The 17,167-nt window shown below is 41.9% G+C and overlaps 1 protein-coding gene across 2 annotated transcripts in view; it reads left to right on the top strand.

Moving 5' to 3' along the window:
• LOC142580196 (uncharacterized) overlaps window positions 1–17,167 on the top strand; it is a 215,653-nt gene that overhangs the window by 182,818 nt on the left and 15,668 nt on the right. For both annotated transcript variants that reach the window (XM_075691081.1, XM_075691079.1), the window contains 2 exons: window positions 15,930–16,004; window positions 16,119–16,204. In XM_075691081.1, coding sequence (XP_075547196.1) covers window positions 15,930–16,004; window positions 16,119–16,204 — 161 coding nt within the window. The remainder of the gene's footprint in view (window positions 1–15,929; window positions 16,005–16,118; window positions 16,205–17,167) is intronic.

The raw sequence follows: 17,167 nt of genomic DNA, 5'->3' as shown, positions 1-17,167 counted from the left end.
GCCGCAATCATGATGGCTGCAACCAGGGGCCATGCCGATCAATGAAAAAGGCGGCTTTGTATGCCAGGGGGCGAAACCCTCAAAATAGTGAAACCAACACGGTGGAAGCCACTGACATTACCAAGCTCTGGGAGCACGTCACTACTGATGATGAAACAGGTGGTGCCTCGATGGAGGAGTTTTTGAATGCAGGTCATGCTGCCTCGTTCTGCAAAGAGATATCCGACAGGGCGATCTTTGTCGCGACATACAGCAGCATTGTGCAACAGAAGCGATGACAGCCGCGACAGTGACGATGAGATTGACAATGGCCCGTCTTTGACACTGACCCTGACGAAGTCGCTCAATTGGTTTCCTGCACGCTAAATTATTGCCAGTGGTGTTTGTGCAGCAGCAGGCTGCAATGCACACTGCGATTATGAACCTGAAACTCCCACAAAAGCAAGTGCAGATTTCTGACGTACCTCTTGATTGCACCTGATCCGAGATCAGCTCATTGGCTTGTTGCCCTACTTGCTCCCTGTCTACACCGGACATCTTCAACAGCTCTATGGATGCCCTCCTGGACCCCACACAGTATTACCAGCCCCTCAAACTGCTTCGCAAGTACTGCTCCACATTTGATTGTCAACAAGCAACTTTGGGTGGCACATCAACGGTGTATCACGAGATCGATACAGGCATCCACGCTTTGCCACTGTGCCAGCAACCTTACCACGTATCAACGATAGAGCGCCGTGTTATTGAAGACCAAGTCAGTGATACGCTTCACCACGAAGTTGTTTAACCTTCTTACAGTCTCTGAGCACCCCCTGTAGTCCTTGTAAAGAAAAAAAGATAGATCCGTCTGGTTTTGTGTGGACTACCGCTGTCTTAATAAGATAATGCATAGAGGCATGTATCCTTTGCTGTGCATCGACGATGGTCTCAATTTGTTGCAAGGCACGGAGTACTTTTCCTCACTATACTTGTATCTCGGCTACTGGCACATGCCGATGGCTCCAGCAGATCCCCCCAAAACAGCTTTTGTTGCACCAGACGGCCTGTATGAATTTCATGTTATGCCATTTGGGCTTTGCAATGTCCCTGCTACTTTTGAACGAATGATGGACAATCTCCTCCGTGGTCTAAAATGGAAGACGTGCTTATGTTGCCTTTTTGACATGATTGTCTTTTCTGCTGACTTCACCTCTCATCTGTGCCATCTCGAGCAGGTCTTGCAGTGCTCAAAGGGACACTAAAGGAAAATACTAATTCAAGCTAAAGTGATGGATTACTGCTCGAGAATCTCTAAGGCATCAATATTATCACGAACAAAGCCTTAATAATCGAGAAATTGAGGTAAATGCAGGACATGATCAGAGACACCCCCAGGACATTCAAGCAGTTGCCCGATGACGAAAGCACTCCTCAGTTAAATTCTGTTACTAGTACTCAACTACTCATTGCAAAAAAGATCCTCGTATTGTATTACAAGATGACATAAAATGCTACTTGTCCAGTTCCATTTCATGCTCAGAAAAAAGAACTCATTGAAATTACCGTTGACAACGACGCTGGCGGTTGAAAAGTTTCGTTTTCACTCGACTCTGCGTCGCCCACGCTTTCGCATTTCAGTACTTTCCTGATCGCTTAGTGCTGTGCTGGTTTTGCTGGCTTGCGAAACTTGCACAAACTGCAAGTAGCAGAGAATTCAACTTGCATGTGATGTCGCGGGATGCCCAAACGGTCTACGCCACTTGACCAATAAGCAGCTGCGGCGGCAAATCCGCCGCTCTGTCTTGGCTCGGTGCCACCGTCTGTTGGGCGCCGTTTTACTCACTGACAGCAAGCAGCAAAGGGCGGTAATGGTGTCTGCAACGTCACCACTCCCCGGTTGAGTGGCAGGAGATTTGAATTTTGAAAAAGGTATTTGAACCCTTTAGATACAATTTTCACGTAAACTATGCCTTTTCTTGGCACGAAATAAGCGTTGCGAGGTTTCAGGATAAGTATTTAAACAGTCCACGTCGACTTAGTATTTGCCTTTAGTGCCCCTTTAACCCTTTGAGGGTCAATGACGTAAATATACGGCATAGCGAACAAGTCCAAAAATGGTCAATGCCGTATATTTACGGCGCCGTCTGTACATTTAAAAAGCGCGCCAATTTCCTAACTTTTTCTTTTCTATCTTGTGCTGCCACTATGTGGGAATACAGGGAATGTTTTTCGCGTGCCTCCCTCTCTCGGTTTTCGTTGCATGGTTTGTTTTAGAGCTAGTTTGCTCCCGCCCGTCTATATACTACCGCTCGCGCATTGGCGCGCGCGCAGGCAAGCGGTGGTTCGGGTTTTGTTCCGCAGGCAGTTTCAGCTTCTTGCACTCGCAAAACTGCTGGCTATCTCATTACTAATCGCTCAAAGGGCAACCGCTTGTTTCTAGCTCGTTTAGTGCTCACAAGGGTGCGCATAGGAAGGATGCTGCCGTGCATGCGTTTCCGTTGCTTGCTTGCTTGCTTTATTTATTTTATTTTTTTTTACACTCGCGAAAATTATTTGCCTCTGGTTGGCGATAGATTAGCAAAAGTTTGTCACACGTTTTGCTTTTTTGAGGGGCACACAACCACACAGTTTTCTTGAGTGCGCACACATACACAGTTCAATTACGTAATGGACATAAATATTAGTCTAAGAGCAGGAACAGGTAAGAGTTGCGAAATATCCTCGTGTGCGCATTTTCGAAGCCTTTAACTATGTGTATAACAATGCATCAAATTTTTAATTCTTATAAGTTTATTTCCTTTTTATTGTTGTTATTCATGAATGAAGAGTACATATATACCAACGCAAAATATTTTTTCCCTACTTTATGGTCACCCTAAAAAAAATTACGGTAAATTTTTTTTTCGAAATAAGTCCCTAAGAAGAATTGGAATCTGCAATAAAAAAAATCAACCCTGGGCGATCGTATATGGCGAAAAATATCGACCCTCAAAGGGTTAACTAATGCAGGCCTCCAACTCGCTATGAGAAAGTCTCCAAGCGACTACCGATACTCGGACACGTGGTTTCCAAAGAGAGAATTTTACCCGACGCTTCAAAACTTCACGCTGTCACCAATTTCCCAAAGCCCGCAACCCTGAAAGAACATTGAAGCTTCATCGGGCTCTGTTCATACTTTCAGCATCTTCTTAGAAATTTTACTTCCATCATTGTTCCGTTGACCCAATTCCTGCGAGGCAACACTGGCCTTTCTACTTGTACCTCAGATATTGATGAAGATTTACGACATTGCGCCATCTGCTCATATCATCGCCCATACTGTGCCATTTCGGCCATATGGCTCCCACAGAAGTCCCCATGGATGCCAGCGGCATAGTGCATGGTGCTATTCTCGCTCACCACAAAAGTGGATACGGCGAATACGTAGTAGCTTATGCGAGCAGTACAGTAACCAAGACCAAATCTAATTACTTCGTCAAAGAAAAGGAGTGCTTAGCTATCATTTGGGCTCTTAGAAAATTTCACCCATACCTATACGGCCGGCCCTTTAATGTTGTTACCGACCGTCATGGCCTATGTTGGCTGTTGACCTTGCCAACTGGGCGCTCCTGTTGGAGGACTTAAACATGCACGTTTTCTATCAGTCTGGCCGTAAACACATTGACGTTGATGCTCCCTCTCACTCGCCTAAATCAAGTGACACGACTTCCCTTTTTGTCATCGACTCAGTGTTTTCGCAGCAGTGCCTGTCAACTTGGCTGCAGAACAGCACAAAGATCCGTGGATTGCGTCTCTTTTAGACTGCCTTTCTAACCCCACAACGACTCGCCCTTCCCGTGCTCTCTGCCGACAAGCTTCTCACTTTGCGGTACGGGATGGACTGCTCTATCACCGCAACTATGTTTCCAACAGTCGCAAGTGGTTGTTCATTGTCCCTCGCCACCTCCGCACAGATTTATGCTCCGCTTTCCACAGCAAGCTCACAATGCGCCCACACTGGCCTCTTCAAAACTTACGCCAGGCTCCGCCTGCGCTTTTATTGGCATGGGACATAAATTTTTTTTTTCCAGAAGTACATCCACTCATATTCAGCATGCCAGTGCCACAAGTCTCCTGCTCACTGTGCTTGTGGTTCCTTGCAGCCAATCCCATCCCCCACTCGGCCATTTGACTGTGTCGGCATCGACCTCTACGGCCCTCTATCCTGCAGACCTGCTGGGAATTGTTGAATTGTTGTTGCCGTAGATCACCCGATGCGTTATACAAAAACAGCTGCCCCACCAACCGCGACAGCTCACGACGTTGTGTCCTTCCTCTTGCAGCATTTTGTACTTCGCCATGGTGCGCCCTGGTAACTTCTGAGCGATCGAGGACATGTCTTTTTTTCCATGGTACTTAACACACTCCTTACTGTATGCTGTACTGTCCATCGCACCACTACGGCCTATCACCTGCAGGCTAACAACATCACTGAGCGATTTAATCGCACTTTTGGCGACATGCTATCCATGTACATTGCATCCGACCACACCAACTGGGATCTCGTTTTACCACATGTGACTTACACCTACAACACTGCCTCACAGGCCATGATGGGCTTTTCCCCATTCCTCCTCGTATATGGCCATAAACCTTCCTGTAACTCTACATGATACTCCCTTACCGACCTGTCCCATCCGAGTGCACGCCGCTTCCCGAAGCTTTCCAGATACGCCGAGGAATGCTGTCAGCTCGCCTGCTCTTTTACGACTGAAGACCAATGGCAGCAAAAGTTCCATTGCAATGATGACTCACCCACCTGCGCATATCAGCTGGACTCTTTAGTCTGGCTCTGAATATCTTCAACCACTCCCGGTGTTTCCTCTAAACTCCTCGCTAAGTACCACTCTCCCTACCGCTTCGTGCAACAGACATCCGCTGACTTAAAGCGCCGCGGGCGCAAGACAGTGCATGTGCAGCTACTCGAACCTTACTATGACCCAATCGTCCGCTCCTCCTCTTGACTTGCCAGGATGGCGCTCTGTTCTCCAGAGGGAAGTTGTAGCAAAGAAGACAGGCATGTGCTTAAGGTGCATCCTCAACACCTTGCTCAAGAACGGAGCTCGCTTGCTCTGCTTTGATCAGCAGACCTGCCTGTCTATTGCTCCGACTTGTTAATTAAACCACGTTACAATATATATACATTGAAAAGCAATGGTCCGAGTGTGCTTCTGTGTGGTACTTCATACTTTCAGAATCAAACTTTATTACAATATTCAAAGTTGTTACAAAATGCAATATACAGGAGGAGGTCCCGGAGTTGGAGACTGAATTGAGATCTCCTGTAGATGGTATACACAAATGGAAAAGTAAACTTAGTTATGGCAACAACAGTAAAAAATAAAAGAAACTCAATAAACAAATTAGAAAAGCGGTAAGTATAAAAACAGTAGAACCCGTAGTTTAACAACACCTGCAGACGGGCTAGATGGTGCATTGCAGATTGGCGGAAAATAAGTGCACTGCGTTTTTCTCGGTGGTTCATATGTGTCTTCCTGTGCACTTATTTTCCGTCGATCAACAGTAGAACGTCAATTAAAACAATTAAGCAACATATGAAATATGAACGAATTGAAAAAGAAATTGGGCTTGTTTAAACAGTTTCATACATGATTAGTAAGCATGATGTAGTATTTACCAAACTGTGGTATTTACCAAAGAAAACGAAAATGCAACATTATGTGGCATATACAAAAAAAATTTTTATGTAAGACTGGGTTGTTTAAAATGAAACATTTTGAATTTTATAATAAAGTAGTGTAGCATCTTAATTTTAAAACAAATGGTAGCGAATTCCATAATAAAAAAGCACTGAAATGAACAGTTTGCTTGCCGCAGTTAGTTCGGACTTCGGGCAAGATGAGGTTCTTGTTAAGAGCAAATCTTGTACTGTTAGTGTTGTCTAGTGAAGAACATGGGATGAATAAAAGGGGGAATGGATTGTTGATATGCTTACATAACCAGATACCTAAATTATATTTGATTATGCCAGAAACTGTGAGGATATTATTGGCTCGTAATAATTGTTTGGCATTAGTGTGGTGTAAGCTAACAGTTATTATTTTGATTGCTCGATTCTGCATGATCTTTAGTGGCACAAGATAAGTACTGTATATATTACCCCATGTAGTTATACAGTAGTTGATATGTGAATTAATGAATGCACAATACAATGATAAGAGAATAGAACATGAAAAAAAAGTGACAAGCTCGAATGAGGATGCATGCACCATAGGACATCTTTTTTACGTCTGAAATGTTGTGATGGAATTTTAAGTTTCTATTTAGTCTGACGCCCAAATACATGCAGTCATCACTAGCCTGGATCGAGTACTGTGGCATACAAATAGAAGGAACAGGAACCAATGATCGTTGATGCAACACAAAGACGATGAATTTAGTTTTAGCTGGATTAAATTGTAATCTGTTTTAATTTTCACCAGTGTAATATGTTGAGAAGGTCCACTCTAAGTTTATCTATTTATCATTTATTTATCTATGTATCATACACACGGTCTTACACACTATACTAAATTTTAAAGTAATTGCTAAAGATTGTAAAATTAATTTCAAAAGCCCAAACAGTTTAACTTTTCAATCAATGTATTGTGATCTATTGTATCAAATGCTTTGGTCAGGCCTAAAGACGGTACCAGTACTACATAATTACTTTTTAATGCATTGTTAATAAAATATGCAAATTCTTTAAGTAGTGTAATCAAGTTTTTGTTCTTTGTGAATTCGAACTGTGCTATTATTTAAAGAAATCTTGTCGCAAAATTGGTAGATGCAATGTGCTTTTCCATGATATGGGATAACAACAATAAAATTGCGATTGGTCTGTAGTTAGCACACTCTGACTTTTTGCCATTCTTACATAATGGTCTTATTACACATACCTTTAGTTCATTCGGTCACCCATTTCATATATTCCATTTATTATCTTGAGAATAACTTCCTTTAGCTTATTAAAGTTGTAGAACAGATCTATACAGTGAATTTTATCAAACCCAGGTGGCTTGTGCTTTTTCATCTGGCACCTTATAGCATATAGGTCAGATTCAGAAACAGGCAGCAAATATGCAGAATGCATGCAGTGACATTTCGGACGATATGTGGTACCTTTATCAGAGTTCATACGTCTCAGTTCCTCTGCTACACTTAGAAAGGTTGCAGTGAATTTATGGTACAAGGTGGATTTTTTTTTTTTTTCGTCTTTAATAGACATCTTCTTTGATCTGCCCATCATTTCATTGACCATTTCCCAACTTTTCCTGCTATCATTATTTTTTTAAAGTAAACTTATGCATGAGGTACATTTGTTTTATTTAGTGAATCTTTGCAGTTACTAGGTTCCTTAATGATCTATATTCATCTCTCTGTGAAAGATTTTCTAGGTTTATTAGCACCTTTTCCAAGTTTTATTTGTAAGATAGCATAAACGAACTAGCTAATCTGCCATCCATTTATCGTTAGCATTCCTTGTTTTATTTACTAGTTTCCTCGACTGTAGATGTATATTTTGAAATATTCTTGTTACTTTCTTGTACAAACATATATAATCAACTCGTAACAGGGGGATCCAATCAGTATTTTGAATATATCAATCTACTACCTTGTTATCTAATACTTTTTTGTATTAATGCAGCCATTGCAACTTTTAGTATGTTAATCTGTAATTACACAATCAACACAAAGCAATCAGCTAATTTTTGTTTTATACCTGATATGTAGCACTCATTTGCAAAACGAACAATAATGCTTATCTATGCAGGATTTTGACATTTTCAAACCAAGATATTCCTCTCGATTGTAGTCTTTAATTACATCCTCTAGGCCAAATTCTGTTAATAAATCTAGGTAATCCATTTCAACTCGACTAGATTAAGTCATTGTCTCTATGTTAATGTCTCCAATTAAAGCTAACCATGCTTCATTCATGTATTTTTGAAAAAATATGTGTAGTTCGTCTAGAAAAACATTGGCAAACAAATTAGGGGGCCTATATATTGCGCATAATCCATATCTTATTTATAGACAGTTTCACCACCTCTGCACACTCAGACTCCTGCAAACGAACTTCTACCCAAATCCGGCGTCCCTTAGCAGCATATATCCCGAGATTTATCCGAATTGTTCTTGCATGGCCTGTGGTGAGGTTGCTACTTTGCCTCATATGCTCTGGGAGTGCGGGTCGCTGGGCCCGAAGTTCACCAAGGAAGAGTGGGACGTGCTCCTGTGAAGTCCCGTCTTTGAGGACCAAATCCTGGCCGTCCAGCGCGCCCGCGATCGGGCCGGCAGACTAGATCTGTCAGTCCCGTCATGGGATTAGCTGGATGCACGTTTTATCGCATTTTACTGGACCAAATAAAAGTTTATTCACTCACTCACTCACCACCTCTGCATGGTTAAAGGTTACTTGAGTATTATTCGATATCCAGTCATTATGTACGAATACAATTACACCTCTATCTTTTCTATTTTCCCTGCGCCATGCATACCTCCTTATATTCAGCAGGTATGCATGATGCAGGGAAACATTCAGGTTATACATGTTTACGAAAGGCATATCTATGCTACTAACTTCAGTTAAAACATTAACATCAGTCGAAATAACTGCTCCTTTCAAACATAAGCATAATTCATCCCAATTCTTTTTAAACTGCGTTTATTTATGTGCAGCAGGTTTAGATTCATATGCAACCTTTTATCCTCTGTCTTAGCATTTGCATGAGCGTTCCAATCACTGGAATTGTGAAATGTAGCCGTTACATTATGAAAGCAAGGTCCCCTTTTGTCCTGATGTGTTTTTTCAGCGTGCCTTCAGCTTCCTTGATTAGTATTCTTCCGTTCTGTGGCCAGACGTACTGATAGCCTTTCTGCTTGGCAAGCTGTCATTGCCAAAGTAGCTGCTTCTGGTTTCTTGTCATATTTTCATTGATGAAAATGTTATCGTGCTTCAATGCTTTTCTTTTTGATAGCCACGTGTCCGTAGTCTTCCTGTCCCTGAAGCGAACAATTATTGACACAATAATGTTATGCCGTGCTCGTAGTTGATGCATTGCTTCAGCTTCCTCATGTTTCGGTATTGGCAACTGTAGCCTCAAGCTAAGTTCTGTCAATGCACAATATAAATTTTTGTTAGGCAGCTCACAAATTCCATGAATTTTAATATTCCTATACTTGCATAGCTTCCGCAGTGTCTTTCAACTGAGCTATATTCTGTTCACTGTTCCATCTAGTTTTTCTGTTAACTCCTCTGATGTTTTTGTCAGCTTCTTTATTTGTGTGTCATAATCAGCAAATATTGCCAAAAGCTCCTCGTTCTTAGCATAAAACATTTCAACTGCCTTGTTCATAGCTTCAGTCAAATCGCATTGCTTATGAAGTTTCTTTCCAATCTGCCTAAAACTGCACCAAGCTTCTGTTAAGGCATCAATCTGTGTGCTTAGCATTCACACATTTGCAGTTTCCTTAACCGTTTCATGCCAATCAGATTCGGCATCGCGCTCTTGGAATTCTTTTCACTTGCATTCATCACATTTTCATGTTGGCAAAAAGCTATATGGTACTTGCTACAGCACTCACTACATGTCAAACTCTGTTGATCTTTGCCAAAATGCTTTTGACACCATAGTAGCAAAGCAAGACAGATTGCAGTACAGTGTACTGTGATGCATGATGCCAGTCAGTCATACATCTGTGGAACATCCCTTTATTCCACATTAGCTCAGAACCTGCTCAAACCCAGGATTGCTCATAGGCCAAGCCAAGCAAGGTCTGCTTCTTGCTGGTGATGATGATACCACACAGTGGAGCACAGAACAGTAATATGGAAACTGCGTCTCTCCTAAGATCAAGAAAAAGCATGGTTACAGAATCATTCAGTGTTCCACTGGACTGCATGTGAACAATCCGTGCATAACAATTTTTTGTGAATACAGGCCCAGATTATTTTGGTTAGAAGAGATCCTCTTGCTAAATTGTGGCGATCCATAACTTTTTTGAGCATGCCTTGTAGTTTCCTCATATACAGTTTAACCTTGATATATTGAAGTCGAGAAAATCAGCACTGCACTTCTTTATATTGAAATTTGACCTTTTATGTAGCTAAGTACAGTCACTGATGGATTTTTCTTATATGGAAGGGGTCACAAAATTTGCTGAATTGTCGGGCAATCGGAAAAAAAGAATTTAATTTTGTTGAATTTGAGAGTCGGCGACCAAAGATGCAGCTTCTCATGCCATATCAACGATATCTTCACATCGGTGGTACGAAGCGAAGCCTGTGACGCTTCCACGTACACTTCGCTACTGCGGCTGATAGCGTTGCCTGCAGTGGGGCAACACAATCATGCAGAGTGCAGGTTGAGGGGAGTGAATGCTTTGTTTGCCCCTCACTTCAATGCGTATCCAAAATCCAAGATTATGTGGCCTGTCTTCAACAATAAATGCATGGAAAGACACAGTACCTCAAAGATAGAACTTGCTGGCCATGTATGCACTCAGCTGTGCTGACAGCCATACGCAGCCACAGCTGGGCACTCTCCCCCCCCCCCCCCACACTCTCCCCTTGCTCGTGCGGGAAAACAGTGCGCATTAAGCTACCATCTTTCTCAGCTCACCCTCGCATGCTTTTCCTCACACACAGCATATGGCGCACAGGGCATGATAAGATCTTATCGCACGTGGCCTTGATACAAAGCATGATGGTGAGAGGGCCTTGCTGCTACACTGCTGCACTTCAGCGGCCGCTCTCTGTAGCATGGTGCATCATTGGAGTGGTGATCACGCACATCAATGTGGTGCATCTTCAAAATTTACCAACTGTACCACCACCACCACTGGCAACATAAAATCTGTTAGGTAGAGAGGCACAGTTGCACCACTTGAAAACCTTCTGGCTCACTCTATCCTAGTGCACATGTGACAATGTTGTGAGCACTGCGACTCAGTGTTATTGTATGGTGGACAAGATAAAGCTCAGCAGAACATAGTTGGCATTTGTCACTACCTAACACAAGCAATTTTTTTTGCTTTTGCAAAGCGGCCATGGTGTAGTAGTTGGAACACTCGGCTTGAAAGGGCAAGATTGTTTGTCCAATTCCAGGTATCTCTGCTCAGATATCCTTTTTTTTTTAGTTGCCTTGTGCAATGCACGAACCGAAATGTGATGTGCAAACAGAATTAGCCCATTTCCTAGCTCATAACTGCTGTTTGCAGTAACATTAATTAATAACGAATTGTTAACTGTTAATAACCAAATAACTGTTCGTACTACTGATGAAAATAAATTCAACTTCAACCTCTCCCTTTAAAATTAACGTAACTCATATACTTGTAATAAGCAAAACACACAGCGCTTACATTCAGTTTAACAGAAATTGCGATACAGTTGAACATCGCAATGAAGAAATCGGCGGGGAATGCGAAAAAAAAAAAAATTGCTTTCCCAAGAATTTTGTTGTTGCGAAAAGAGACGGCACAGATAGGTAATGCATCGCAGAACAAAACTTTACTGTCAAAATTCTGTTAACCCACTTTGGCAAGCTTTGCTCGAGGATATAGAACCGCATTGCCAACAGTACAAAGTGCGCCGCATGCATCAACGAGCAGTGGCAGTACTGTCATGGAGCAGTATTCTCGGTCAGTTGCTTTAGGAGATAAGATTACTTTTGCAAAAGAGAACGCATTTGAGCTGGTTGGTTCATGATTATGAGCAGTAAAACAGCGCTAAACAACATAACGAGGAGAGGGACACAGTTGTCTGTGTCCCTCTCCTCGTCCTGTTGTTTAGCGCTGTTTTACTGCTCGTACTCTTGCAAGATTTTGTGGAACTCGACGCCGGATGCAGAGCAGCAGCGCATGCAGCAGCATTTCTCCAGTGCACACTGTCGCACACAGGCACCGACACATCCAGTGCTGAGCACAAAAGTGATCGTATCTCATGTACCCGAAGACAAACAATTGAGATTATGGCCCCTTCACGGAAATCTACATCCGGCGCCGAATACGCACGCAATGCCTGTCGGGTACCGGCAGAATGGGCTGGAGTGCGTTTGGCAGGCATTCCCAAATCATGAACAGCAGGTTGCCGTTATCCCTCAAGAGAAAAGTATATAATAGCTGTGTCTTACCAGTACTCACCTACGGGGCAGAAACCTGGAGGCTTACGAAAAGGGTTCTGCTCAAATTGAGGACGACACAACGAGCTATGGAAAGAAGAATGATAGGTGTAACGTTAAGGGATAAGAAAAGAGCTGATTGGGTGAGGGAACAAACGCGAGTTAATGACATCTTAGTTGAAATCAAGAAAAAGAAATGGGCATGGGCAGGACATGTAATGAGGAGGGAAGATAACCGATGGTCATTAAGGGTTACGGACTGGATCCCAAGGGAAGGGAAGCGTAGCAGGGGGCGGCAGAAAGTTAGGTGGGCGGATGAGATTAAGAAGTTTGCAGGGACGGCATGGCCACAATTAGTACATGACCGGGGTTGTTGGAGAAGTATGGGAGAGGCCTTTGCCCTGCAGTGGGCGTAACCAGGCTGATGATGATGCCTGTCGGGTGGCACCAGGACCAGCTTTCTTGAAGCAAGGGATGCGTATTCTTGGACAATCGCTCAATCATGGCCCATTGCATGGCACTCCATGCTGTGACCGTCATCTCAAGCGCCAAAAATAATTCCATGTTGGTGGAACGTGGATTTCCTTGTTTTTTCTGCACTTTTCTCGCTGAGGCGCACTTTACGCAGTGCACTGCCACAATCGTTGTTCGAAACACACATTCAATTTGCGTTCAGTTTCGCCTCATGCAATTGGCCTAGGCCGCACGGAGTCGTCAGCCATGGGGAATGCTGACTGAATGTGCATTTCGAACAACGATCTACGATCGCACCTAGTAAGTGTGCAAAAACCGTCGTCACAGGTCGGTAGCAACATGCGGGCCACTTCAAACGGGTGATCAACAAACAAGGTGGCGGCCGTGACGTGTTTCCAGCGCACGGAATTGCTTCCGATGCTTGGTTGTTTTTGTAAACAAAAATGATGACACCCACACAAGTGTAATGTGTTGGCATTTTACATAATTTTAGTGCAAAACAATCGCATTTTAGCACATTTTGGAGCCTGCTAGCTCTACACGAGTAGGTAATATGCGGGGTTACGTTCCGGTAAATTTCGTTGATGCAGGGTTCTAGTACAGCAACATTTCATTGCCAAGAGGTACGAAATGCATTGAATCCTATGGGCATTCGCCGGGAATACGAAAATATTTTGTTGCCGCGAGAATTTCATTGTTGCGGGATTTCGTTATCGCGGGTTTCGACTGTTGTATACTTTCAAAGGCAGATGGCATTGCTGTTACAATTTCTTTGTGTAATCTATTCCATTCATGTACTGTCTTGGTAAAAAAAGAGTGTTCATAAATGTTGATGCAACACTGATATCCTTCTGGGATGTGGTCTAACTCTGGATGACGTGTAACTTGGTTTTTCACGTTTATGTCCCAAACTCGAAGCATTTGTTTGTGTTGATAATTGCAAAACAATAAGTCATATGTAATTAGTGGCTTGTTTAGTAGTTTTATGTTCTTCAGAATCTGTGTGGATGTTTCGTGATAGACTGGAAGGCAGCTGCAGGAGGTATATGTAGTATGAACAGCACCCATAACGACCATCTTGTTAGGCACTTCCACCACCTAGCCAACATCACTGGCTATTCTGTTACATTCAGCTGAAGTTGCTCCCAGGAATTGTCACTGTGAGAATTATAGAAAAATCTGGCAGTGTCAGCTGTGAAAAACTCATCTGCACATTGCCCTACTTGTCTCTAGGTCTGCGACATCTCGTGACATCTGCATGTGATAGTGCAAACTGTTCAGAGCTCATCAGCGCTCATTCACGTCCTTGGTCTTACACCTCTGCCACATCTCATGTGTGCAGGAAATTATCAGTAATAGCCACAGATAGACTAGGTGCATTAAGGTGGAACTTTGTACGAACCAAGGAGACCTTGTGTAGATACTGGGAGAAAGCCTTGCAGAGCGTATCGTAAAGTCCTAAGGCGTGTGAGTGCCACGTCAGTTGGTGGAACGTCTTTTTAATGTGACTGTCTACCACTCAGAACTTGTTCTAAGATTGTGGTGGGAATGAGAAGATCGCATGTCACATTGACAGAAACGAGCATGCTTCTATTCTGTGAACAAGGAATTATATTTTTAATTTGGCTCTGAAAGGGCCTCAAAATAAAAAGTGGGAGGTTGTAACTCATGGGAGGTTGCAAAACCTTCAGAGCGATGCTAGGCAGTGCTCCACTCTGAAAAGGTGTCTTTTTCCCAAATGTTTGGTTACCACTGTATATGCACGGCCGGAACTACTTGGGATCTGGTTCCGCCACCATACACGTACGATGGTGACCCTCAAAGGGTTAAGAACAGACTACACAGATAGAATAATTGTTTTTAAAATTTGTACATGTTTTTCAAATAGCCACTGAATGTTTAGACACTTCAAATAGTAAGCTACAAATAGTATTATTCTATGAACTAGGAGGTGTTTGAAAAATAGTAGATTGTCCCTTGAAGGCTTCTGTGTGGACTCCAGAATCTGCTCAAGATTGCATTTAAAAATTCTTGTGGACCTTGGGTAAGCTCTCAGCTTATTCTGTTCTTCATATGGGCCTACTAAGTGTTAGCTTAGATCTGCTTAAGTATTATGAAATGGGATATATTAGTTGTGAAAACTGATGTTCATGCAGGCAGGAATCACTTATAGACCCAACTACTTCATCACCACTTTTCCTGAATTTAGTTGGCCTCACCATAAAATAAAAACTTCCATGTTTAACGAAATGTCTTGTTAGTTGTAAGTCTTATACCATTGATTTTATCTAGACATCACATATGCCAGCAACTATCCATTCCACTTCAGACAAACCACCAGCCTCTATTGTAAAAATGGTGGCTCAGTAGAAACAATAAAGCATATTTTATTGGTATGCCCAGCTCATAGAGCTGAAATAGCTCCTTGCAGGAGTAAAACGGACTGAATTTCTCTGGCACCACTAGTGCTGAAAGACTATAGATGCCATGCCTTGACCTTCTGGGCAGCATCAGGCTTTGAACTTATTATCTTCACAACATTGGATACTTAATGTTAGTCTCTCCTATCGAAATACTTCAATTTTCTTTTTTTGTTTCTTGCACTGCCATTCTATCCCCTATCCCTTCCTATGCTGAGTAGTATGTACACAGTTGCACACATATTGGTGAAAACTTACTTTTCAGTAGTTTTCTTGAACTTCTGTGAAAGTATCAGAAAGGAAAATTTCTCTCCTATCTATTAGCTGTTGTGGTAAAGCAGTCGGTGATATGTTAAGTGGAAACATTCAAAGATTGTAAAACATTGGGGACATTTTTTAGTGATAACTGCAAGGGTATTTTCAGGGAAAATACTCAAATACTATTGCAAAACTGCAAGGACACAACGACTTTGTAACTGAGGGTTCAACCTGAACCATTGGATTTCCACTGTCTGCTGAACTGGGGCATAGAAGTTATAATATCTGCTCTGCAGTCATACTGTGCTTCAGCTTCATTTTATTATTATCATCATCATCATCATCATTATGTTGTTGTTGTTGTTGTTGTTGTTGTTGTTGTTGTTGTTGTTGTTGTTGTTGTTGTTTGGCAAAGTGTGATTGGTATAATGTAATGATTCGGTCCCATTTTTGTTTCTGTGCTTTGTCATTGGCACAAGCTGTGCTAACCTGCATTTCAACAGAACCAGCTGGTTCACAGCAGTGAATGATTATAAAATATAATCAGATGAAAAGAATTATGTTATCCTTGTCTGTGATATGTTTACATGTTTTGCTATACTGGTACTCATCTATGTTATTTACTTTTTAATAGATGGCCCTCTCCGAGTTCATTGAGCAGATCAAAAATGAAAATGATCTTCTTGTGCAGAAGCACATGGCTGAAACTGTAAGTTAGTTTGACTAACTCATTGTTGATCCTAAAATGTTGAGTTTCTGAATATGTGTATATATAGACAGAACTGTGACTGCTTTTAAACCGCTCAATAATTAACCCTTTCAGGTCGAGGCATTGCTTAGTCAATTTGAACAGAAAACTGGACCTGACCATATGCCATTACCCATGAACACTTCTGAGCTTGACCTCAGGTATAACTGCACTTTATTTCTCCACGGTGCTTATAAGCATTTAGTGGAAAACATCAATGCATTTTGCAACATAGTTTGAAAATATATTTCTCGAAACTAGTGCTGTATGGCATATATAATAAATAAATATGACTTCATTACTGCTTGACTTCAATTATGCAGTTGTGCCTTAGAATGAATTATTAGAGTAATTAGTGTTTTGCTAAATAGCTATCACAGTGCAATTTTTAGTGCAAGTAATGTCTGCCGGTTCAAGTGATTCAGCTGAAGTGACAGAATTGCGCTATCAGGCATAGGAGATTTTTAATAAGTCTGTTTCCAGTAAGAAAGTCGCATGGTATATATATTTTCCATATTGTAGAAGGCATAGCTATATGTACTAGGTGTTTCAACGACTGCTGTCTCTAATTATTAATAATAGGTAATTCAAGACACATTGATAGTTTTGCTGACCAAAGATTCACGTCAGGGGCAGAAAAAAAAACTCCTGCTGTATCATTTGTGCTAAGTAACATTACAATATCCAGCGTTAGTCTTTCAGTGTGACTTGGATGTTTGGCAAGCTGCATGTTTGAAATTTGGTAAGCTCATAGTAAATTGGCTTTTAAAACAAATAAGTCTTATTAAGGCATACTGGCATGAAGAGTTGTGCCCCATTTTGCTCATGAAACCAAAACCCAGCACATCAGCAGTAGACCATGTATTTGCTATTCTGTATCTGCTAACACAAAATCTAAGCTAAACCTGCGTCTGAACTGTTATCTTTCTTGTCAACTTGGAACCAAACCCAAACTGGAACATTTTGGAAGAACCATTACAAATAAGTTCAACCATTGATTCAGAATAGTTGAGACCAGTTGAGACCAGTATTTGTTCTTCTCAGTGTTGTATTGTAAACAAGCACCAATGGGAATAAGTTCACTTTTTCTAGCACTTGGTTGTTGACTTTGCCATGAAACACAC

This window comes from Dermacentor variabilis, chromosome 1 (genome assembly GCF_050947875.1).
Source record: "Dermacentor variabilis isolate Ectoservices chromosome 1, ASM5094787v1, whole genome shotgun sequence".
Classification (NCBI taxonomy): Eukaryota; Metazoa; Arthropoda; class Arachnida; order Ixodida; family Ixodidae; genus Dermacentor; species Dermacentor variabilis.
Note: the sequence above shows the minus strand (reverse complement) of the source record. Positions and strands in the feature narration are given on the sequence as shown.